The following is a 22,966-nucleotide window of genomic DNA, read 5'->3' on the forward strand; positions in this document are numbered from 1 at the left end:
AACAAACAAACACTCTGCCAGAGCTGGAATCAGAAACAAGGGAGCATCTTTCCTAATCACAGAGAAGGCAGCACTATGCGTATGTCTGCATCTCCCTAGATGCTTACCCACTACTGAAGTCCACAGTGAATTTACAGAAGCAGAACAAGTTCAGTTGTAAAAATGGTATTACAAATAGTACCAGTTGCTACTATGTAAAAAACAAAATGAAGTCAACAGGGTGCATATGGATGTTGAAGGCTTGAAAATGTGTCTGATCGCACACAACATGCATTATTTAATTCCACATTTCAGAAAAGTGATCCTTGTGTTTGTTTGTTTTTACTATTATTTCATTATTCTTACATCTAATAATATAAGTGTATTTGTAAAATATTCACTATAAAATTGTGTATTTTATATTTGCAGCAATCTAGTTTTCTACCCAGCAGAGCCTTCCAGTCCCCAGTATTATTCCATTGTATCTTTATAACCTTATTAACAAAGTACAAAATGTAATTGTTTTACAAACAGTACAATCACAGAATCGATCAGTGAGAAAGGATCCCTCAGCGTTACGTTTGATAAAGATAAATTTACATGATTACCAATACTTTGAATAAGTGTTCGTTCTTATTTATGAAATCCTTCTGCTGCTCTGAGAGATGTCTGCTTGCTCCTGAAATTCCTCCCTGACACAAGAGCTTTGCTATTCCGGCTGGGTTGTGATGTAGGGATGACAAACAATACACGGTTCTGTCAGAATGTTAAGACAATAACGAAACTAAGATGGAAATCCAAAACGGTCAGCTAGCAAGCTGATGATTGGGAAAAAGGGAATTCTACAATGCAGAGCTGAGAATAAGGAGATGAAGAGATGGAGGCTTTGCAGAGGAGACTGTCTGAGGCAGAGCCTGGGAGTTTAAATAAAAGAAAATAATGCAATCAAAAATTTACACTGAGAAATACCATTGAGATAAGACATTTGATTTTCTGCACACAGCCTGAGAATTAACTGTCCAGGGCATGACTTCTGAAAGGCACATGAAAAGAAAAAGACAGCATGCCAGCTCAGATAAGAACAGAAGCAGGGGTTTGACTGATGTCAATGGAAGATCAATTGTAGAAACTGGATAAGTAACAAAGGTTGAAGGCATGGTAGTATTATATCTGAATGACTGAAAAAAATCCATTCTTGGCAATTAACAAGCAGTTAATAAATAGCTCTTTTTTCAAAAGTGCAGGTAACCTAATGCTGGCAGGAAATCCAACCAATTCACAGAATCTACTGTGGAAGCTTGTGCCTCAGAAATGCACAGTGCAATGTTACAGGGACACTATTCAAGCCAGCGTAAGCCCCCAAGTCAAACTGAAGGCACTGCATCCAAAAAAGCACCAAAAGCAGACAGATGCTTCACAGGTAACATTTAGAAGCTCCTAATACATGCACAGTCCTCTTAGGGTCTCTGATATCAAAGGTTATACCTTAACTTTTGTGCAAACACCATCAAGCATTGAAATATACAGCTGGGCATATGAATACTGTTCTTAGAAAAAGGCCGTGGATTTGCAATACCTACCATGGCCAGTGGTACCTACCATGCAATACCTACCATGGTACCTACCATGCAATACCTACCATGGCCAGATACCTAGCTCAACGTTCCTGTTGGAACTGAAACCCCAGGCAATCTCTGAGCCTGTCTCTGAGAAAGGCTGAATGGATGGATTTAGCCAAAGATGTCCTGGCTTTGGCTGGGATCCAGTTAGTGTTCTGCCTAGTATCTATATGGTGCCGTGTCTTGGATTTGGGACGAGCATCATGTTGATAACATGGCAATGTTTTGGCTGCTGCAGAGCAGGGCTCACCCAGAGCCGAGGACTTCTCAGCTCCTCGTGCTGCCCTGCCAGCCAGGGGCTGGGGCTGCCCCAGGGGCTGGGAGGGGACACAGCCAGGACAGCTGGCCCAGGCTGCCCAGAGGGACATCCCACACCATGGGGCATCAGTCAGGGGGTGGTGAGCAATTGCATTACTCATCCCTTGCTTGGTACATTCTTTTATCATTATTTCATTATTATTTTTCCCTTCCTTTTCTTTCCCATTAAACTGTCTTTATCTCAACTCACGAGTTTTACCTTTTTTCTCACTCTCTCCCCCATCCCACTGCGGGGGAGTGAGTGAACGGCTGCGTGGTGCTTAGCTGCCTGCCGGGTTAAACCGCAACAGATGTGAGCTACCCTTATTCTTCTGGTAAACATGATTATCATCAAAAAGGCTGTGTATAACCAATAATCAGAAAAGATTAGCCAGGAGTTAAAGACGGGAGCAGAGTGATAAAAGGAAGTTTCCATAAAGCTTGAGTCTCTAAAGGAGTCTTATCATTGCAAAGTGCAAAGTAACCACACGCAGAAGGACAGTTATCAGATAGCACCGCTGCCTGCGTTAAATAAAAGTCCATACAGCACCAGGAAAGCTGTATCACACACCCGATCAAAAGTTTTCTAAGTCCAGGTCCACCAGAATGAGGAATGAATGTATTAGGCTAAAAAAATCCCAGCAGCAAAGCCTCCTAGCCTATGCCATGTCCATCGAGATGACCCCAATTATGCTCTGCCTCATTTCCTGTGAGCCCCTGCTGCAAAGAAAGTGTTTCCCATCTCAGGCCATGGAGTAAAAGAGGTTCCAACTAAAGATTTGCACTTGTGTCTGCTGAAGGGGAATACCTAAAAGAACACGGGAATTAAAGTCAACACAGAAACATATGGAAACCCCTATTTCCAAAAGCCATACAAGAAGTCATAAGGGAAGACTCAGGAAAGATGCAATCTTACACGTATGTCACTGACGGCCCCATTTAACTGCCTACGATGAGGGACAAAGCTGGTTCCCCACTGAGGATCACTGAGTCCCACAGCACAGCTAGAACTTGTACCAGGTAACGTTTGCAAGTCACCTGGAAAAGGACATGAATAACAAGGTGATAAGTTCAATAATAATAATAATAATAATAATAATAATAATATATTTTTTTAAAAAAAGTCTAAATTATTTCCATAGTAGAGGGGAAGGTCAGCCTTGAAGAATGGTAGGATCTCACAATACTGAATGACTGGGCAGTAAAAGATGGAAAATTCAAGCTGAATAAACATGATCCTCAAGAGAAAACTGTGCCAATTCTGTATATATAATGATGGCTCTATCTAAAATGAGATAGTGACACTACAGCAACAAAAAAACACCTCTGGAGAAACTATCCCAGAAGCAGCATTTGCCCAGCCCTCCCAGAACTGCATCACGATGTAAGAACAGCCAGGTCTCTAGGAGTGCCCAGCAGATTCCAACTACGCTGTGGTATTTCTTTAGGATACTTTTTTTCACACCCCATTCTGGTTCCAATTACTCTATCAGATGCTCTCAACACTACTAAAGTGTGATCTGAAGTATAAATGACCTTTGTCATGAAGCTGTCTCATTTCTATTTATCTTCTAGGAGGTCTGTAAGCATAGACTGACTATCACAGAAAATAATAATAATAAAAAAATCACAGTCTACAACTATAATGACAGCTTCTAACACCTGTCTGGAGACAAGTTCAGGGGCAGGCTTCATATAGGAATAAACACCTCCCCTCAGATCTTCGCAGTTGCTCTCCTCCTGAGTAAGCCAAACTTTTGTTTGATTTCTCATGAATATTCATACAAACTTCACAGGAAGGTTGCTGACAGAAGCACCATCCTTAGTGCTTAGCGTTTCCTTCGATGATTGAGACTCATAAATGCCAAGGTAAATGACTAGCTGTTCTGAACAGCACAACACTCAGAGCTGTTGTTAATCACTGGAAGGAAGTGTTGCAGGTCTGGGGAGGGGAGAGCTTTGGGATTATGTTTGTTTGTTTGGGTCTGCATGATGTCAAAGTCCAAAGAGACAAAGAAAAATAAAAAATATATATATTTTTAAAAATTGACAGCCTCAAAGACCTTCCTAGCCCTCATGCCTTTAATCTGTACTCAGTTGTTTTTGTTCAGAAGAAGCTATTTGGTGTTTGTTTGTTTGTTTGTTTCCTGCTACACTCAGAAGAAATAGCAAGGATGTGTGTGCGTGTGAGTGCACAACTGGGGGGACCAGAAATGTGGAAGAAAACAGGAATGTAAGCAAAGAGACGCTGCTGGATCCGGGTCAAAGTCTCTGGGCTCCCTGTCTGATGGTCCTCAAAGCAGCTGCATCTAAAAAAAGTCAGTCTTGGCTCGGGCTCGTGCAGACAAAGAAGGTGCTGGCTTGCAACAAGCAGTTCCTGCTCCCCACCAGAGACTACCTACCCTCCCTGTTCCTGCAGGGCAGGCTAGGGAAGTCAGCAAGATTGCAGCTGAAATAGTACAGGCAAAGCCTAATGTTTCCTTTCATCCAGATCAGTCCCGTACAACCACATCTGCAAACAGGAAAGCCCATGTGCCTTCCCAGGTGAGGTGGCACTGAGGAGGTATAAAACACAAGGCAGCAAAGCTAAACACAACTATTTCAGGATTTGTACTGGAGTACTGTGATAACCAAATGCCAAGAAAACCTGAATCGAATTCCATGCAAGCAGAAAATCTCATGCTCTGAAGCAGCATCCCAGAAGAGTTTTCTGCAGAACAGTGGCTGTGCTGCCTGGTGCTTGTTTGGAGAGCACATAAAGAGCTTGGTACCTGTAATGATGAAGGTGAAAAATGCCTATGAAAGTGAGGAAGGAGATTCTGTCATCCAGAAGATGCTGCTCCTGCTACCTCCCTGTCCCAACACAAAAAAGCATGAGCGTAAGATTGCACATCACAGGTTTGGAAGGACAGAAAATTGTGAGAGACTTCCCACTTTCATTCCATTAAAAAGAAATTCTGCTACTTTGGTCCTTGAGGTAGCACTTCACATAAATGATTGTTCCTGGAAGTCTTGCTGTACTAACTGGAAGTGGACTGTGAGATAGTGTGAAGTGTCAAGGAGCACACCCCTTATTATGGGCGGATGTTGCACAAGATGCCTTATCTGAGACTTTCCTGAAAGCCTCTTTGGCTCCAACACTGTCTGCATAAATCTTTCCAAAAGGAAAATTTTCAGCTTAACTTCCAACAACTTCTCGGTCTCAAAAAGACAAAGGTGAAATAACTTGCCAATGCCTGGCCTTGGCTAACACAAGATTGCCTGTGCTGACATTACAATGCAAGAAAACTATTCTTATTTAAAAGAATAAACATAGTGAGCAAGCAAACAAAAGCCTTATCGATGATATGATTCTCACAAGACTGAAACTGGCTTAAGAAGCAAACGACACCTGAGATGCACACCAAAATAGCATTGCTCTTCAAAGGAATCTGATCGTATCCATCTAGGACACATATGTACCAAAATGAAGTCATGTTGGGTTGTCTTCTAAGGGAAAATGCTGGATACTAGAGGACTGTAATTTCTTTTATTGTGTGAATCCAAAGCTTCTGACTACCTAAAGCTTACACTATATGCTCTACCATGAAAACTAACTCATTTTCATAGTCCACTTTCCTAGAGGTAGTTTCTAATCTTAAAGCAGGACCTACGGTCTCTACAACACTTACTTGCCTGCACTAAAAAAGCACTTTGAATAAGGCCACTTCAAGCAATCCCAATCACTTTGTAGAACTGACTTTTCTACCAATTTTTGTGTCATATGCAGACGACATAATTTCTTCCAGATAGCTAAAGAAAACAGAAGAGTGGGATAAAGAAATTCAAAATTCCAGAAGTACTGCTAAGAACTGTTTCCTCTCCTCTCTGAATGTCCTCTTTGTGGCTAGACAATAAAGAAAAAGTTATTTTCTATGAAGAATAGACCTTCCGTTTTCCTGTGACTAACTCGATGGGCACAACCATTTATTTGGCTTGAGCTGCCAGAGGATGTACTTGCGCTTGAAAATGCACAGGCTGAAATCCTTCACCAGGAGGCAGAACAAATTTGTTTGCCTCACCCGGTGCAGGTGCTATACACTGAAGAGCAATAGCAGAAGGTGCAGGATGGGTAGCAGAAGATGGAGGAAAGAAAAGGAAGAATTTAAGATTAAAACTCGGTTTTGCAGTAGCCACAAAATGACCTATACATGTGCACAGACATATATAAGAGGTATAGTAACACCAGACTCCTTGCAGAAATAACTCCAGGTGTATGTCTGGAACGGAGGATATTAATCAGGTGGAGAATTTCTGCACTGAGTACTGGAAAATAAAAAAAAAAAAGAAAAAAAAGAAAAAAAAAATCACAACACCAAATCTGCAACCAAAGGTTCTGATTGAACCTTTTGGATGTGACTGTGCCCATGAGGAGCAGCATGTTGTCCATGCTGCCTCATGCCCCAGGTGCCCCAGTGAACCAGCCTGCTCAGACTGAGCACCGCAGAGCTGGAGCAGGAGCGGGACAAAAGCAGCTCTCACACTACTTGTTGCCCTGTGAGGAGTACCAAACACCTTGGAGCTGCTATGTTCCAACTGCTGATATGTTCAGACTGCTGTGGCTCCACTGCAGCTACCGAAGAAGAGCGTCTATCAATACGCGTGTCTGGGAGAATCACCGCCACAGCTAAATCTGCTGGATTTTGTCACTCAGTGCTCCAAGCCTTTTCTCTAAGCCTCCAAGCACTGTTTGCATATCACAACTGAAGAAAAGGTTGGAACAATTCTCTGCAGTCGGTGCATGTCCATGGGAATTACAATTCTTCATTTAAACAAGACTGAACAATTACACTGGAGTTTCAGGAAAATATTAGAGTCCACAGGCTGATGTGTACAAACGCTATGAAAAATGATTAGCTCATTAATTCCAGGCACTGTATTCATTTCAAACACATAATACAGCCTTAATTTTGCAAACAGATGTGCTAATGCAGATCCGAACACCACAGAGATTAGCAATTCTCTTCACATGCAGAGAAGAAGGAGAGGAACATAGGAGAACTGGTGAAAGAACCACAGACCATAGTGCTAGGATCCACTTTGATGATGAATATAAGTGACAGAACAGACACGCATACAGTTCAATACAAAACAGATTTTGCTAAGGACTGCAGTTAATCTGATTGCTCTTACTAACAGGAAAAGAAAATATCAATAATAGAGTGAATTAAAAAGGCACAATCAAATACTACCAACAAGATTGTTAGGGCTCGTAGATATCAAGAGTATGAAAAACTCTCTAAAAATAAAATAGGAAGAAGGCAAAATGAAGTACAACTATACTTTACATACACTTTTAGCATAAGAGAGTCCTCTAGACGTAATACAGTCACGATGAGTGGAAAAGCAAAACAAACCAAAACCAAATGAACCCCATTCTGTATTTTTATTCCTTTCTATTTAATTTCCTATAGAGTAAATATATAATTAGGAAATAGGTTGAAAATACAAGTAAATAAAAACCCGTTACTCTGCAGAAATGACCACATTTTACAGCAGCTATTGATTACCATGATATGAACAATAATATATCACCACTGAATTTGTGAATTGAGTATTTTTGAACCTGATGGTCAGAGAGTTTGAGATCAGTTCACAGTTAATCTTTGATGCCCATCTCTACTTAAAAGTATTTTTCTAAATCTTAGGTCCAAAGCAAAAACAGTGGAGGTTCTAGCCCTGAGTTTTCAAAAGCCAGGTTAATACCATCATTGCACTCCTTGGTGCTGTGTTTTGTAAGCTGATCTGTGGACAAATCTGCTGTGAAAGAAAATTGCATTTTTTGGACTGTATGCTATTTTGTAGTCTGTTCACATGAAAATATGTAAGTGGATGAACACCTCCTTCAGAAGATAACAGCAGTCCACAAATTGAAAAGATGATTGAGAAGTAACGCTGTAATGTAAAAGACTAATTCCGTATTATGAGTCTTTTTTTTTTCCCTTAATTGCAAAAAAGGCAGCAATTTGTTTCCAGTGTCAGGGAATATTTTGTTATTTTCAAGAACTGACATACCTACGATAGGTGACAGCAAAAGTGATAAGCATGTGTTTCTTCTTCATTCACTGTCAATATTATCCCAGTAGTAAAAAACATTTTCAAGTTTTATGTAGCACTACTTTGTCAGAGAAGAGGATGCATTTTACATTTGTTCTTCTGTTGTACTGCTCTGGTTTTGTAAGTTCTACATATTATATTTAGACTATAAAAATGCACATTTTAAAAAACATTGCATACATATATTTTTTTATTGGAATGAGAAACATAAAAGTGCTTCAATATGAGTTCCAATATTTAATGCCTTAGGACTATCTTCAACAGCAAGCCCCCAAATATTACTGACATCTCCTGCACCAGGTCACAGCAAAGACTACAGTTTTGCTAAATGACTATCAGATACTTACTGTGAAGATACTGAGCAATGTTTATTATCCACTCATCTGTTAACTTCCCAGCTTTTGTTAGCCTGGTGCATTTCAGCTGACTTGAGAGATCTCTCGATTCAATCCAACAAATTGTGTCCTCTTTGTAGCTATAATCTAGTGTCAAAATTGCAGATCCTTTTACAGGGGTTCGGGCAGACACTTTGCTTCCATTAAGATACAACACCTCAATTGTTTCAGAGTTTGCAACCAGAAGAAGAGGAGGTCTATCAGCAGGCTCTGAAAACAAATGAGAATTTACAGTGTTAACAGACTGTGTATAGCATATTTATCATATCAGTTTTAACACAACTTTTAAATGTTCTTACCCGCATGTTTTAAGAGATATAATAAATAGGTTTTGTTTTTATTTTCATAACTATCATATGTTCCAAATTACTACTCTACTTTATCCTGCTGTTCTAATAGTTCACATCATTAAAGAAAATTAATTACCCTAGCCCCACAGCTTCTGTTTAATTCCAAGTATCATTATTGCAACATTTTTCATGCCCCAGTCATAAAAAGAAATACATTTATGCAAATTATTTCTATCCAGATTACTGACATTTCTAAAAGAATGGAAGGCAGGAAAACCTGAAGAATTTATGAGTACGCATGAAATGGTAAGGTACTTTTCATATCAGAGTCTATAAAATAAGACAAAAACTGAGTGAATGCTTCTACAAAGCAAAAGAAAATATTAAAACAAATAAATAAATGAATGAATAAATAAAGAACCAAAGCAAACAAACCCAATGCAATGGAACCTGGCTACCTGCAGATGTTGGGTCTAATACTGTGCGACGCAAGGGAAAAAGCTTTATGCAGTGGGGAATCCCGATAGCGAAAGGGAACAGAGATTGCCTAGTTTCCATTGGGTTAACATTCAGGTCACAATAAACAAACAAACAAAAATAATATGAAGAAGCAATTGACATTCACCTGAATTACTTTGACTGGAAATCCTGCTAGTAATTTATAAAAATACTTGAACAATGTGTGAATACTTAAGGGAAAAATAATACCCAAACAGTGAAGACTATATAGTTTAAAGTACAAGATACTCAGTTAAAGTGATGCTACAGGATAATGATTTAACACCCAGGTCAAGTTCAAGTTACAATTAAAGAAAAGTATGTTGTACACCCAGAGGAACAAACAATACTCATCGAGCTAAAATATGTTTTGCATATGATGAGTGCTGTTGGGCACAAAAGCAGCTGGTCTTGCTTTTGGTGTGTTTTAATCGCATTATTGCCTACAAAATCCAGGGCTGACTAGAAATTATGCATCTGACTTAGTCAAGTATTAATTAATATCAATCTCAGTATGTTGAAGAGTTTGAGGGGGGACAATCCCCTCCCTCACCCTGCTGGCCATGCTGCTTTTGGTGCAGCCCAGGTACAGTTGGCTTTCTGGGCTGAAAGCATGCATTGCCAGGCTTCTCCTTTTATTTATTTATTTCTAGTGTAGGTTTAGAATATATCTGGCAGCTTGGTGTAGCTTTTCATTTATTTTTTTAAACAGACGAAGGTAACTCATTTATATAAGCTGATGTTTATCCCATGCAAAGAAGGGATCTCTGCTTTGACTGAACTTTCCAAATGGACTCAGGTTCTGAGTTGCTGACTTCCCAGTACAGCTGTTGTTGCTCTAGACCAACTGGCACTAGACCAACTAGACAACTAGACACTGGAGCATGCTCCTTACAACAAACCATTGATTAATTTCAGTAGAAACAATCATTCCTGAAAGTTGCCACCACAAGCTGCAGAATTTAAGGTAAGGAGTAAAGCAAGAGCTACACAAATTAAGCTATAAATGGCCAGATTTTCTGCTGAGGACCTAAGGAAGAGTACAAGAAGAGTTCAAGCATCTCACACCTATTTATGCGCCAAAAGCGACAACAGATGGACTATGAGGAAGAAATATTGAACAAGTCAGTGCTGTCAGTATTTCCAGATGAAAAGTACAATTTTCAAATAAAAAGAATAAATGCTTATATGGAACCCAAATTGTCTAAGTCCCATTGAATATCTAAAGCTGTTATTGATGATTTTTTAGCACAAGGACCCCACAAAGATTCTGGGAACTTCTTTACATCTTTAAGGAAGATGATATTGACCTTTCATGTAAATTTTATAGTTTAAGCTTGCTTCAGGTTTAATTGGAATAACAGTGATGCCTAATTTTGCAATGAGGTATGTTCATGTGAATAATAATGCCGAGTGTACACACCTCTGAAGTTGTACTTAAAAAAAAAAAAAAAAATACCCTAAAACATAGAAACTGACACTGCAGTTGCCAAGCATGTGGGAAAAATATGCGTTGCCAAGTCTCACCCCAAGAGCTCTCAGCCTAAAGCAATCTGCTTACATTCAGGAGAATAAAACAATGTATTTAAACACTGTATTAAAATGAAATATTTTCAATCAACATTCTACTTCATACAGTTTCCAAAATTTTGCTAAGCAATACCAGGTGAGGAAATGGAGAAAAAAAATGCATAAATAAAAGGATGTACAAATAATATTCCATCAGCAAGTCTGATTAAAAAGAAAAGATGCTTTATTAAATACACTGCTTGGTGGTCTTCCTGAAATCCACTGAAGTAGGCTTTATATTCTGTTCTTTGGTACCATGTGCTTTTATTTAAACATCTCTTTTCCTGATATTTTGTTTACTTTGTTGGAAAAAAAAAAAAAAAAAGTATTTTCTATAATGGATCAGCATGCATTCCTTCTAAAGTGGATTTCATTCTTTCCTATAATTTTTGTTTTGTTTTGTTTTTGTTTGTTTGTTTTGTTTTGTTTTAGGACCTTGGAACATACTTCTCTCCCCAGCGAATCACATGTTGGTATCTGTAAAACCACACTTCTGTAACTTACTACTTTTCTAACTTCCTGACTGTCCTCATCTTACATTCACTACCACCATTTAAATCCATGCAATTTTTTGAAGATTTTCAAAGACATTTAAAGACTGAAGAAACTTGTTTGTGAAACAACCTCTTGTAAAGTGGTGAGGCACAAGTGAAGCTAGAAGTGAAGATTCCTAGCCATGCTTTTTCCACAGAAAAGAATGCAATGAAGTTTTTAATAAGCAATTTTATTTGAAAGTGTGTATTTGTCTATTTTTTGTGTATGTAAATGTTTGTCCCTCCCTTTCTTATAAATTTATGCTACCCATCAGAAGAAGAGAACTTAAGAGTTCCTGCTTCCACCACCTACTGACCTCAGTGGAGAGTTTCCAGACTGGTACAAAAAGTATTTGTGTCTGCCTCCTGCCAAGTTTTTTACATCTAACAGCTCTGTGGCCACCTGCTCCCTTCCCACAAAATAACATCACTACTTTCCCAACCAGCAGCAGTGTGAAAAATTATTAATATTTTTGCTCCTATACTTTATATTAAGGAAGATATTATCACTGCCTGCAATCTGTAAAGCCTTCAAGAAGCAGCAGATACTCAGGAGCTGCTTGCAGATATGGACCCAGCCTAGTTGCTCAATTGTCCAAGGCTGTCACAGAGAACCATATCTTTTCTTTCAGTGTTTTGAACCTACCTATTGGAAACTGTAACAAGGATTTAATGCTTCACTGAACTCCAGATAAAGGTTGTATTTTCAGTATGAATGTCTAAGAAATAAAGGAATTATGAAAAAGAATTAGCATTGACACTCCTGAGCAACAGGTGTAATCAAACCTGGCTCCAGACAATGGAATCACAAGTACTCGTGGCACTACTAAGAGGTTCTGCTTAGCAGGCACTAGTAAACAGTAAAAGTCATCTGTATTCGTGCAGAACTTATCCAGAAACTAGATTACTGAGCTTGAAATTCTATTTTCAAGCAGTCCATACATGAAATAATTGAAGGGCTTGAATCGGTTAATCATGCTTTTTCACAGTAGGGTAGGTAGCTTGCCTATTTCAATGTTGTTCAGATAAAGACTGATTCATTATTACTTACTAAAAAAGAGTAAAAATATTTCATGATAATGCCATATCTTATGGGAAAAAATTATATATATATATACATTTTAAAAAGTTCCTTTAAAGCATTTTAAAGTATTGTATAAGGTAAACAAAAACAAACAAACAAACAAACAAAGAGAAGCTGAAAAAAAAGTCTCGTCTTCCCTATCACAAAAATCTACCTGTCTGTTTTCCAAGAACAGAATCTACAAAGCTTAAAAGTTTAGTGGACAGATCTAAGATGAGTGGCAGCAAGCTGACTGCAGCTTTTCAAATAACTGGACTTCACATGTGTTATTCTTTCTGGAGTTTTCCTTTCCTTTCTTTCAATAGGAAAGATAAGAAGTGAGTAGCTCTCTAATCCAGGGAAGTTTTATGATTCATCCCTCTTCACTAAAATGAAAGCATCTTCCTTTGAGTTATGTTTAAGGTGGAAATAAAAATTATGGTGGAAAAGATGAAAGTCTCGAGTTTTCCCCCCTCCCTGATCTTGTCTAAAATACAGATCAATAGTGATGTCACAACAAATCAGAAACTAAGGCGTTTTGCTCTGCCACCAAAAGTCCTACTTCTGTGGAAGAAAATCTTCAGAAATGCTAGCATTTGCTGTGTTTTTCTTTTCTAAGGATAAAAATCTTAATTCAGTGTTTACGAGCAACTAGAAAAAACCTTCTCCTGAGGTAGATTTTAAGTCCTTTGCTCTTAGCAATGCATGTATTGCGTAACTGTCTGAAAAGTATTTTACAGTGTTGAATAAAATGCAGACAAACTTCATTCTGAAGTTAATTTTCAGTGCTTAAACAGTCCTACAATGGACTACTTGAAACTAAAAACCCTTTCTAAAACCTTGAAACTTAGATTTGTGAAATTTTACATGCAAATTGTTTTGTGAGATAAACTAAAGAGTGGTGAATGTCAGGAACAGGTTTTTACTTTAATCCTTATCACTTCAACCCTCTTTAGCCGCACAACAAATGATTCTTTTCACATGGTATTTCTCTCTAGATGGCCTATGAGGGTATAAAATATATCAGGAATTTTAGAAGAAAGTTTTTGTTTGTTTGTTTCACCAGCTAAAGATTTCTGATTCTGTCACTTTGTTTTCTTAAATACCCTTTCCATCCACTGCGGGCCTTAGAGCATAGGCATACAAACTTGGTAAACAAAGATTTTCCAAAACTCTGCTCAGCAAAGCTACATTTTGTTTCATTTTCACCTTAGAAGAAGTCATTAACTGCTTCTTTATTCATAAAAGAAAGTGTGGTTAAAAAGTCAGGAGAATAAAACGTGGTGTGCCCCCAGCTGTTTTGATACCTATTTTAACATCCTTCCCAAAGGTGCTGTGCAGCTAAAAGTTTCAGGCTCCACAGTTATGTAAATGAGCTGAGGAAGAAAAATGCGGGCTCTAATGAGGGACGAACCTCCCCACCTTCACAGCCAAGCATTTGGCTGCCTGAAGGGTAGAAACACAGCAGCTTGTGTGAGGTGCTCTGCAAATTGTACCTACTGTACCACACGCAGCCAGGATGCTGTGCGGGATGGGTTTTGGGCCTGTGGAAGAGGCCGAGGAGGCCTCCAGAGGTTTCCTGCACAGGGACAGGGCTCCCGCAGGCCACAGCTCACAAACTCAGCTCCCCTGCTCAGTACTTTGTGAACTAGGCCTCCACCAGTTCCCCCAGTTCCCTTCTTGTAAGGATTCAGAAACCTCTCACTCAGGTTACAGAAGCTACAAAAACGTGGCACAAGGCTCATAGTTACCTCTTGTGCTGCACCTAGGACCACAGATGGCAATTTATATTCGTAGCAGATCTGCTGTTATTAACATCAGAAAGCTTTACATAATGCCTAAGCTAACTTATACCTCTATTGCTCCTTATCTTTCATACCTTTTGCACACAGAATATTCTTTAGTTCATTTTCTTTATGAATTTGACAACTGCTTTTGTCAAATGCAGACTAAATGGTTAGCTCGCTCTTTCCATCCTTATTCTCCTTAGGCTTTTTAAAGAAATTAAAAAGTTGATTATTTTTAAGAGCTCTTTCTCCTTTTTTTCCCTTAGATACAACCTTTTCCCTGGATTCTCTTCTACTGGTCCGCATCTGCTTTGCGTGATGCCCCTCTCTGGATGTCACATTCCAGCTGACAACTTCTCAGTGTTGAGTAAGCGTTAGAATTACTTTGGAGTCATAATGCTGCTTATACATTCCAGGATTGTACCTCTATTGCACCTCTCCCCTTGCTCAACAGGATGGCATTGCCTAATTTCTGACCTGTGACCCATTACACAATTTTAGATAATTTTCGGCAGGACTGGTTCCTCGTTGCTTGCTCCCCAATTTATTTATTTATTTATTTTTATTTTTTTTCTTTGTGCAGGGCAGCACCTTGCTTTTGACCCTGCTTGAACGTTACCCTGCAAGGCAGCAACCTGTGAAAAGCAGTTTGTATCATCAGTGAAGCTATGAACATGAATGCTTAAGGAAAGCTACGTCCTGGTACATGGAAACATCACTATTTTCCACACTGTAAACTGTGCCATGTGAAACAACATAAGCTGTTACAGGGCGCTGTAGCTCTTGCAGCATTCTCTGCTAAAAGCACCATCATCACTGTGCCAGGAAGTTCTTTAACCTCTGTGCTCTATGAAGAGTTCAGTTCCACTGTTCAACATATTAATAATAGATTCCAGCCTTACTTCAAAGAAAAATTATGATAACACACAAAACCAATGTAATGAACAACACTCATATCTGTACAGTGCCATGATCTTGATTTGCGCTATCCTGCAATGATTTCTCTGGTTAATGATTAGTGAGCTCACACTGAAAATAACAGAAAAGATGAAAACTACCATACAGCAAACATGGCAAAGCATTAAGAAAGACAGAGGAATAGTTCCTCTCTGTTAATATATGATCTGATTTATTTCACCAAGACCACCAAGACATTGACACCTCATTACAATACTGAGTTACACACTCTGCTGGATATAAGAAAGGAAACTCAAAGACTCATCTCAAGCCCAACACTGACACCACAAGAATTTCCTGACCTGGAATAGTGATATTGACTTCTATGCAGCGGAGAAAGAAAAACATTAAAATATTTTTTACTTTTCACGGTCTTTCTTATGTCACAACACTTACCTGTGCATTAATATATATATATACATATATATATATATATATATCACTCAGCCATGTTATGTGGATTAATATAAAAATTGATACAAGCAGTACAAGAACATGTAACTTACTGGTGCTCAAGTCAGAACATACTTAGCAATGCTCATAACTTGAGGTAGCCTCAAAAAAAACAGTAGACCTTCACATTTTATCATGATAAAATAGCTACAAATAGAAGGACTCATAAATATATAACAAACATAGCTTTACACTAGGGTGTTGAATCATCATGGATGAAAAAAAAATAATCATCAAGAAAATGTGTACTTTTTTAAAATATAAAAACATTGCTAAGTCAGTGTGCTGAGTATGAAAATACTTTGTACAGTACCGCTTCATTAAACAAAATTCACTTAATTCCTCAAATACCCAATTTATTGTTGCAAATGAAACCATGCACTAAGTAAAAAGAACAAAAAAAAAAGTCTATTGTGAATATGTGTATTTTGAAATTCATCCCTTGGGATATTACAAGGACAAAGCAATCTCATGTCTTTTTTCATCCTAAGGGTACAATTACCTTGCGATCATTTCCTCTGCTTCCTCACTACCTCCGCTGTCTTCCCAGAGTAAACAGCCTATTTTGTTTATGTGAGGAAAACCTTTGATTTATTTATGAAGAGGGAAACTGGGGACTGTTCTAATCTTGGCTGAACTGAGTATTTCACTTTAATTAATAACAACCATATAATAACTTCTAATATTTCCCTTGGAGTATTGCCATAATATGTGAAAAGTTGTTCTACGGTTGTTGTGTTGTTCTTTGTAATACAGTGAAGGACTTCAAGTCCATATCTTCTATATGCTCTTCTATCTATCTCTTCATATATATTGTCTACACAGGACCAAAACAGAAATTATTTTCATTAAGGTAAAAAGATGTTAAAACTTACCATTTTTTGCCTTGCAAGATCTGTTATCGGGTTGAAGTACGTAGCCCTCCACACAGCTACAAGTGTATGATCCATCTGTATTTATACACATCTGGCTGCAGCTTCCATATGTATTACATTCATTCAAATCTAAAGGGAAATTAATGAGATTGTTTAAGGATAAAATAAATAAATAAATAAATAAATAAAAATATAAGAATTAAAAAAAAAATCTAAGAGGAAAATTTGATCCATTAAATCATTATGGTATTTACGTATTCCCCTTCTCAAGCCATGACCTTATCACCAATATTGGCTGTTGAAATTACCCCAGCAACCAAACAGAAGGCCGGGAGTTCTTGAGTTAAATTGTTGTTTATTTTTAAAGTTAAAACCTTCATTTGTTCAATTAGCATCCAATGTCTACATCATGTTAGGGAGACATCCAGACTCTTGTTAGTACTAGAGAACACTTGTATTTAAAATTATAAGGGGCTGTGGCTGAAACAACATTTCAAGGGAGAAAATTGATTATCCTTCTCAACCTATTTGTGCTGGAAATGTCTTACAGTTCCTTAAATGAACTGTCACAACTTCTACATTAAACCATCATCCACTACATCAAAAACTATATATTTCTCTAATCTAAAGAACAGTTTTCTCAAGTAGGGTATATAGGCATAATACCATAAACTCAAGACATGCTATTTAACAGTGGTTGAGGGTTTAAGTAATAAACTGACATTTAAAAAAAAAAAAGTGCTGTTGAAATTATTTCCTCAGATATATTTTCAATCACAAAGCATGACAACCATAGAGCTAAAGAACTTAGAATAAATTACATTTATGAAGAATCTGGCTTAGCACTATTATGTGTAGAGGAGTGATTGGTAGTGAGCACATACATAAGGCAACAGAACTCCAATCTGCTTATAAAAAGAGAAAAAATAAAACAAGAAACAAATACCTGGATAGAGAATTAAAAAGTCATATATTTTAAAAATGGAAAAGAACACCAATTTTCAGCCCACATTTAATTATGCCAAAATAACATTCCCTGATAAGTTGTATGATCTGGGAGGATTCATTTATCAAATTCTAATCTAGATGTGACTTTATGGGCATGAGGCAAAATGCTGCAAGTCTCCCCGGGTCTCCTGGCAGTGAGGTCTGGAGAGCGGCTCGCACAAATGAGCTGCAGGCTCTTTTGAGCAAAGGAAGAGAAAAGGGAAAGACTGCCCACCTCCTCTGGTCTGGCTGAGGATGCTTTCATCCCAGTAAGTTAGGAATAGCTGCTGCTGAGGCATGGGCACAGGGGCACCAAGCAGTCAGCAGGAAAGTTTGGACCCTCATTATGGAGGGAGGCTCTTTCCCTCTGCCTGATCCCACATGATGAACACCACTGAAGCTGGGAAGGAAGCTTGTGAGCTCAACAGCTCATCCATGCTCACCAGCCTTCTTCTGGCCTGCCTGCATGGCTCCCAGACCAAAGCTGGCAGCTCACCACAGGCTCTGTGCAACTGACAGCCATCAAGGAACCATTAAGAAACCCATATGTCAATCCTACAGCATATTTCTTGTTTACCTGTGCAGCTTCTTCCATCACTGCTCGTTTCGTATCCATCTCCACAGTAACACCTGGTGCCATTCCTGGTAATGGCGCATTTGTATTGGCAATTCATCTGTTGGCACTTGGGTAACAATTCTGTAAATAGTATTATTTGGAGCACAAGGTTAATAAATGCTAATTTATAATTCCTATATCACAAACTTTAACAATTTATATATATGTCTGTGTGTAAATGCACATCTCAGGAAGGAAACATCACCACCATTTTCACTAGCTGTTGTTGGAAATATGACATTGGGAAATGCTTGCTTTTAAAACTACTTTGGCAAGATAATAAATCAGCATTCAATTTCTATAAAAAGTTGCTCACAAATATATGATCAAGGTGTACTGTTGTTCTGCTTCGTGTCCCTTTTTCACACATCAGTCATATTTAAAGAAATGATTTTGAAAAATAAATAAATAAAACACCAAACCTCAAAAAAAAAAATAAAAATATAGTCATAAAACAAGCAAAGATTATGAGACAGATTTCAACATCTTTGTCTTCCCTACTTGTCATATCAATTGATCTTTTGAAAGCTTGTCTTGATTTACTGATACGCATATAACCTTTACAGTAATCAATGGGCATGTATTCTGGCTCAATAATTTAATGTTGGACATGTACTGTTGGATAAACACTGGACATAATATATGTCATTACTACTAAAGTCCTTCATGGCATCTATTGCTTAAATGCATACCATCAGTGTGAGGCATGATGCTAACAGCTAGAAGAAATATTGTAAAAATATTCGCTAATGATTTCCAAAATATAACAACATGAAAACAAACTAAAAAAAAAAAAAAAACACTGAGACACTTCTCAGCCCCAAGCTGGATGAAGTGTATCAATTATTCTGCTAATCAAAAAAAGAGTATTTTAATGAGCAACATTTTTCCCTACAGGAAAATAAGAAAACGATTGTGGAAAACAGCTGTAAAAGCTTATCTGAAGATATTTTTTGAAACTACATGCAGATGGATCAGAAAGTAAGCTGAAAATTAACAAAGGTTCTGTTATATGGCTGGCTTCAAGTGACTGTCCTAAAAAGTCTATAGTTAAGAATGTGGACAGTTTTAAACTGTCTGATCATTATTCATCAAGCTCTACTGGGGGCTGGAGTGAAAATTAATATGAAGAAGAGTCAGCGTCAGCATCTGAAACCTGGGGCTGCTGGTGTCAAAATAAAGGGAAAAGTGGATGTGGTTGCCACCTAAAATTACTGCTTACTGTATTGGGAAAAAAAAAAAAAAAAAAAAAAAAAAAAAAGTGTCACACAATTATCAGAGGATATTCCAAATCATCCACTGTCCAAATCTGCCCATTTGCTAAGTGGTTTGTGGGTTATTTCTCTGCCTTGTGTGCCCTTGTGAATAGGAAGGTAACACATTTTGGCCACAGCTTGCTTTGTTGGCTTCTTGTCCCTAGTCCAGTCCTTAAATCTATTACATCCTTCCAAGAACAAGTCCCATTCAGAATGCAAACAAGGAAATTTCCCCAGAGGTAACCTGAAATGGGGCAGCATGCCGAGGTGTGGAGCTGGCGCCGGGGCTGATTATATGCTATCTGTTTATTTAATATTTCTATCTGCACAAAATCGACATATACATTTCATTTTCTAAGCAAACACGGATCGACCATCCTTTACAACCTATAATTTTCTTCCTCAAATATTTGTCTTATGCTGTACAGCCTCTAGCTTTTACCGGATGATAACTATTTGACTCACAAATGGGACTTGGCTTGTTTGCACTCTTTCCATAATGGATACAGATAGCCAGCAGCTTCAACTGGAATAGTGGGGACCTGCACACAGCCAAAAAAGGCTGCTGGAGAACAGCAACAGTAAATTGGAAAGTGAGATCCATTAGAGGAAAGTGAATAAAAGCAGCCTACCTGCTCCTTATTTTTACAAAAACTGTTGCATTTCATTGATTCTAAATTATTGCAGTATCATGGGGATGGCTTTTACCAACAAAGCAGTTGCATTTTCTTTACAGTACGTATAACCGAAGTACTGCACATAGCCCATTTCTGCCAAAAATAGTTCTTGTCGCACATCTCATCCCTCATTCTTTCCACACAGTTCTGTTTTTCACACCGTCTACCACAACTTTGCTGGTGTCCTCATCCCATCTGCTGTGTTTTTGGAAAGGGCTTCTCCAAGAAGGTGTTCTGCTAAAACTGCCTCCCCTTGCACCACTCCTTTACGCTCACTTGGGTACGAATGCTGTCTGATCACGTTGATCTGCTGATCAAGTAAGAGATTATTTTTCAAAGGAGTTTTCTCTAAAGACGTGTTTCTGGTCCCTGGTCAGTAACAGTTTGAGAAAGTTAAAACTGGAACAGTGAGAAAACCAACATTTCTTCTCTCATTTTAACCAGCTCTGACAAGAAGCAACCTATCGTTTGTCCCAGGTTTTACACTAAAACTTCTTTCACCAGTTTCCCAGCCAGGCCGCCGGGAGTCCTTCAAGCACACCAGACTTTCCTACAAATCCATTTAAGAAGCAATGTCGACTGCCGTATGTTTCTGACTTAAAAACTTAAAACCATTTCCCTCCACTAAATTTTCAGTCAGATTATTACAGCAGCAATTGGCCTCCACTCACGGCTCGAGTGCAGAGCTTCCTTGCAGCCTGTCTGACAGACACCTCTGTGCCCCTGAACATTTTTGCTCTACTGCTGAGCTGTGAAACCTGCCAAGGGAATTTGCAAGCGGAAAAAAAAAAAAAAAAAATACAACAACAATATCAAGGGTAAATAAATCTATTTTCTATTTTACTGGCTCTTTTGTTTTCTTCACTTTACGTAACTGATCCTGAAAACCTTTGGGGAGAAAATGGAGTTAGCTTGCCCCTGGAAATGTTTGAAGTATTGAAGGACATGCTATGGAAGACAGTGCGTACATTTATGGTTTGGTTAGATTTGTAGCAGACTGCTTGGGAAGAGGTGAGGAGGCAAAGAAAAATCATAAAGCAGTGAACATCAATATTTCTAATGTTCCAGATAGGAAATTTAAAGAATTAAAGAATGGGGATCCTCATTTCTTGTCCTTCGTACCTTGCTTTAGGATTAAGTAAAATTCTGTTCCCACTCTGATCTCCCTTTCCGAACACCGATTGGTTTACGAAGTACGCAGGCAGTGAAGAACGAGCATCACCAAGCTTTCCATTTTTAACACAGCTACAGAAACCTGTATTTGTCAAAGCACAGTATTTCTGCTGCTAGATTTAAAGGAAGAAGCTAAACGGAGGGAAAGCAGAAGAAGTAAGCTTTAAAGCTCACAAGGAAACCCACAACTCTTTTTTTCTTCCCTACATCCCATGGCAGAACCTCTCTAAAGCAGAGCTCCAGCTCTACCACAAAAGCCCCCTGCTTTCTCAAATACCCCCATGCCAATCTCATGCTGACTCTCCTATTCCTCTGACGCCCAGGTACCAGGCCCAAAGGAGAGCAGTCCATCAGGACAAGACGCTGCCGATAGCATCTCCCCGACGTGATATACCTTTGACAAAGACTCAGAGGAGCTGTAAGCTTTCTGGACAAACTGCTCCCACGGGATTTCATAGTAATAAAATCCTGCCTTCATTTATCCCTTCTGTGTTCAAGCTGTGTTCAATACACAGCTTATCATAGTTCATCCGAAAGGAATGATATAAGGAACTATCCTCTCTTGCATGGCTTTTTAATGAAAGAATTAACCGATTGATCTGACTAAACTTTTTTTTTTCTTTTTTCTTTTTTTTTTTTTTCAGTTCCTCCTCAACTGACACAGGGTTCACACAAGGTTCACACCTGGTTCCTAAACTTACATGTTTTGGCTGTTTTTAGCTTGCACTTTCTTAATTCTGTATATTTTTTGGCTATGAGGGATTGCTGAGCACTAGAATGGATTTAAGAAGATGCCTCAGTGAGACTTCCCTTTCCTGAGAGGATGTAAGAGGACTAGATTCACACTCAGAAACGTGCATTTAGATGCCATTATTTTTGAGCCACTTTGATGATAATAAGGCCTTTTGGCTGCAGTGGGTTCCCAGTTACATTTCATTAGTGCATGCATAATATACAAATCCTGTACAGCTCTTTTGGTAATGATGCAGGAGTACAGACAACATCGTAGCACCCTGTGTTAAAATTAGCCGACCATACAATGCTGATAAGTGCCAGTGATACAGAGCCAGATTAAGTCAAAGCAATTGCCTGAAGTTTGTGGTCCTAAGATCAAGATAATTTGCTTAGGGAACAATAGCAGAGATTCTATTGTCAGTTTGGGACTTGTCAATTTGAAACAAGGGATTCATGTCAAATAGTTCATCAGAGAATGGCTGTGAGCTACCAGCCATGCTGCCTGGGGAAAAAGCAAAGGCAGCTCTGGGAGCATCAGGATGTGTCCTTCCTACAGAGAAAGCCATGATACCAAGGACCAGGACACCAGTGAGTCCTTCTCTTGTCGAATGCAGCTGGTTGTGGCTGTGCCCACTCAATTGGTACCTGGAGGTTAAACCCAGACTTGAGCAGGCTCAGAAAAAGGCTTCAGGGACTGGCAGGGGAATGGAGAGCTGCGACCTGAGGGCAGACTGTGGGTTTCTGTGTTGGTTAGTGCTGGGAGAGGAAAACCACAGGCAGTCATGAATAGATCAGAGGATCAACAGTGGGGAAAGAGAGACTATTTAAGCTAAAGGGTTATTGGTGGAAGTACAAAATGGGTACAAATTGTTCATTAATACATTTGGGATGAAAAGGAGAGGTTCTCAACTATCACTGTAATCAGGCTCTGGAACTGCTCTTTGAATGGAAGCAGCAGGGACAGAAAATAAATGTTTTCAACATGGATCATGATAAATTCATGAAAAACAGCATATGGAAAGGCCCCTGAAATACCATATACTGCATTCATGACCCAGGAGGTTCTTTCTGCTACTGTATTCCTCAAGCAACACACCATCTTATGCTAAAA

General features: G+C 38.7%; 1 protein-coding gene across 1 annotated transcript in view; it reads right to left on the reverse strand.

Moving 5' to 3' along the window:
- Nucleotides 1-22,966, reverse strand: part of LRP1B (LDL receptor related protein 1B) — a 674,736-nt gene that overhangs the window by 313,224 nt on the left and 338,546 nt on the right. The window contains exons 4-6 of the mRNA XM_035332355.1: nt 17,976-18,095; nt 16,412-16,540; nt 8,339-8,596 (exon numbers count right to left, since the gene is read on the reverse strand). Coding sequence (XP_035188246.1) covers nt 8,339-8,596; nt 16,412-16,540; nt 17,976-18,095 — 507 coding nt within the window. The remainder of the gene's footprint in view (nt 1-8,338; nt 8,597-16,411; nt 16,541-17,975; nt 18,096-22,966) is intronic.

The sequence above is a fragment of the Oxyura jamaicensis genome, chromosome 7 (assembly GCF_011077185.1).
Source record: "Oxyura jamaicensis isolate SHBP4307 breed ruddy duck chromosome 7, BPBGC_Ojam_1.0, whole genome shotgun sequence".
Lineage (NCBI taxonomy): Eukaryota > Metazoa > Chordata > Aves > Anseriformes > Anatidae > Oxyura > Oxyura jamaicensis.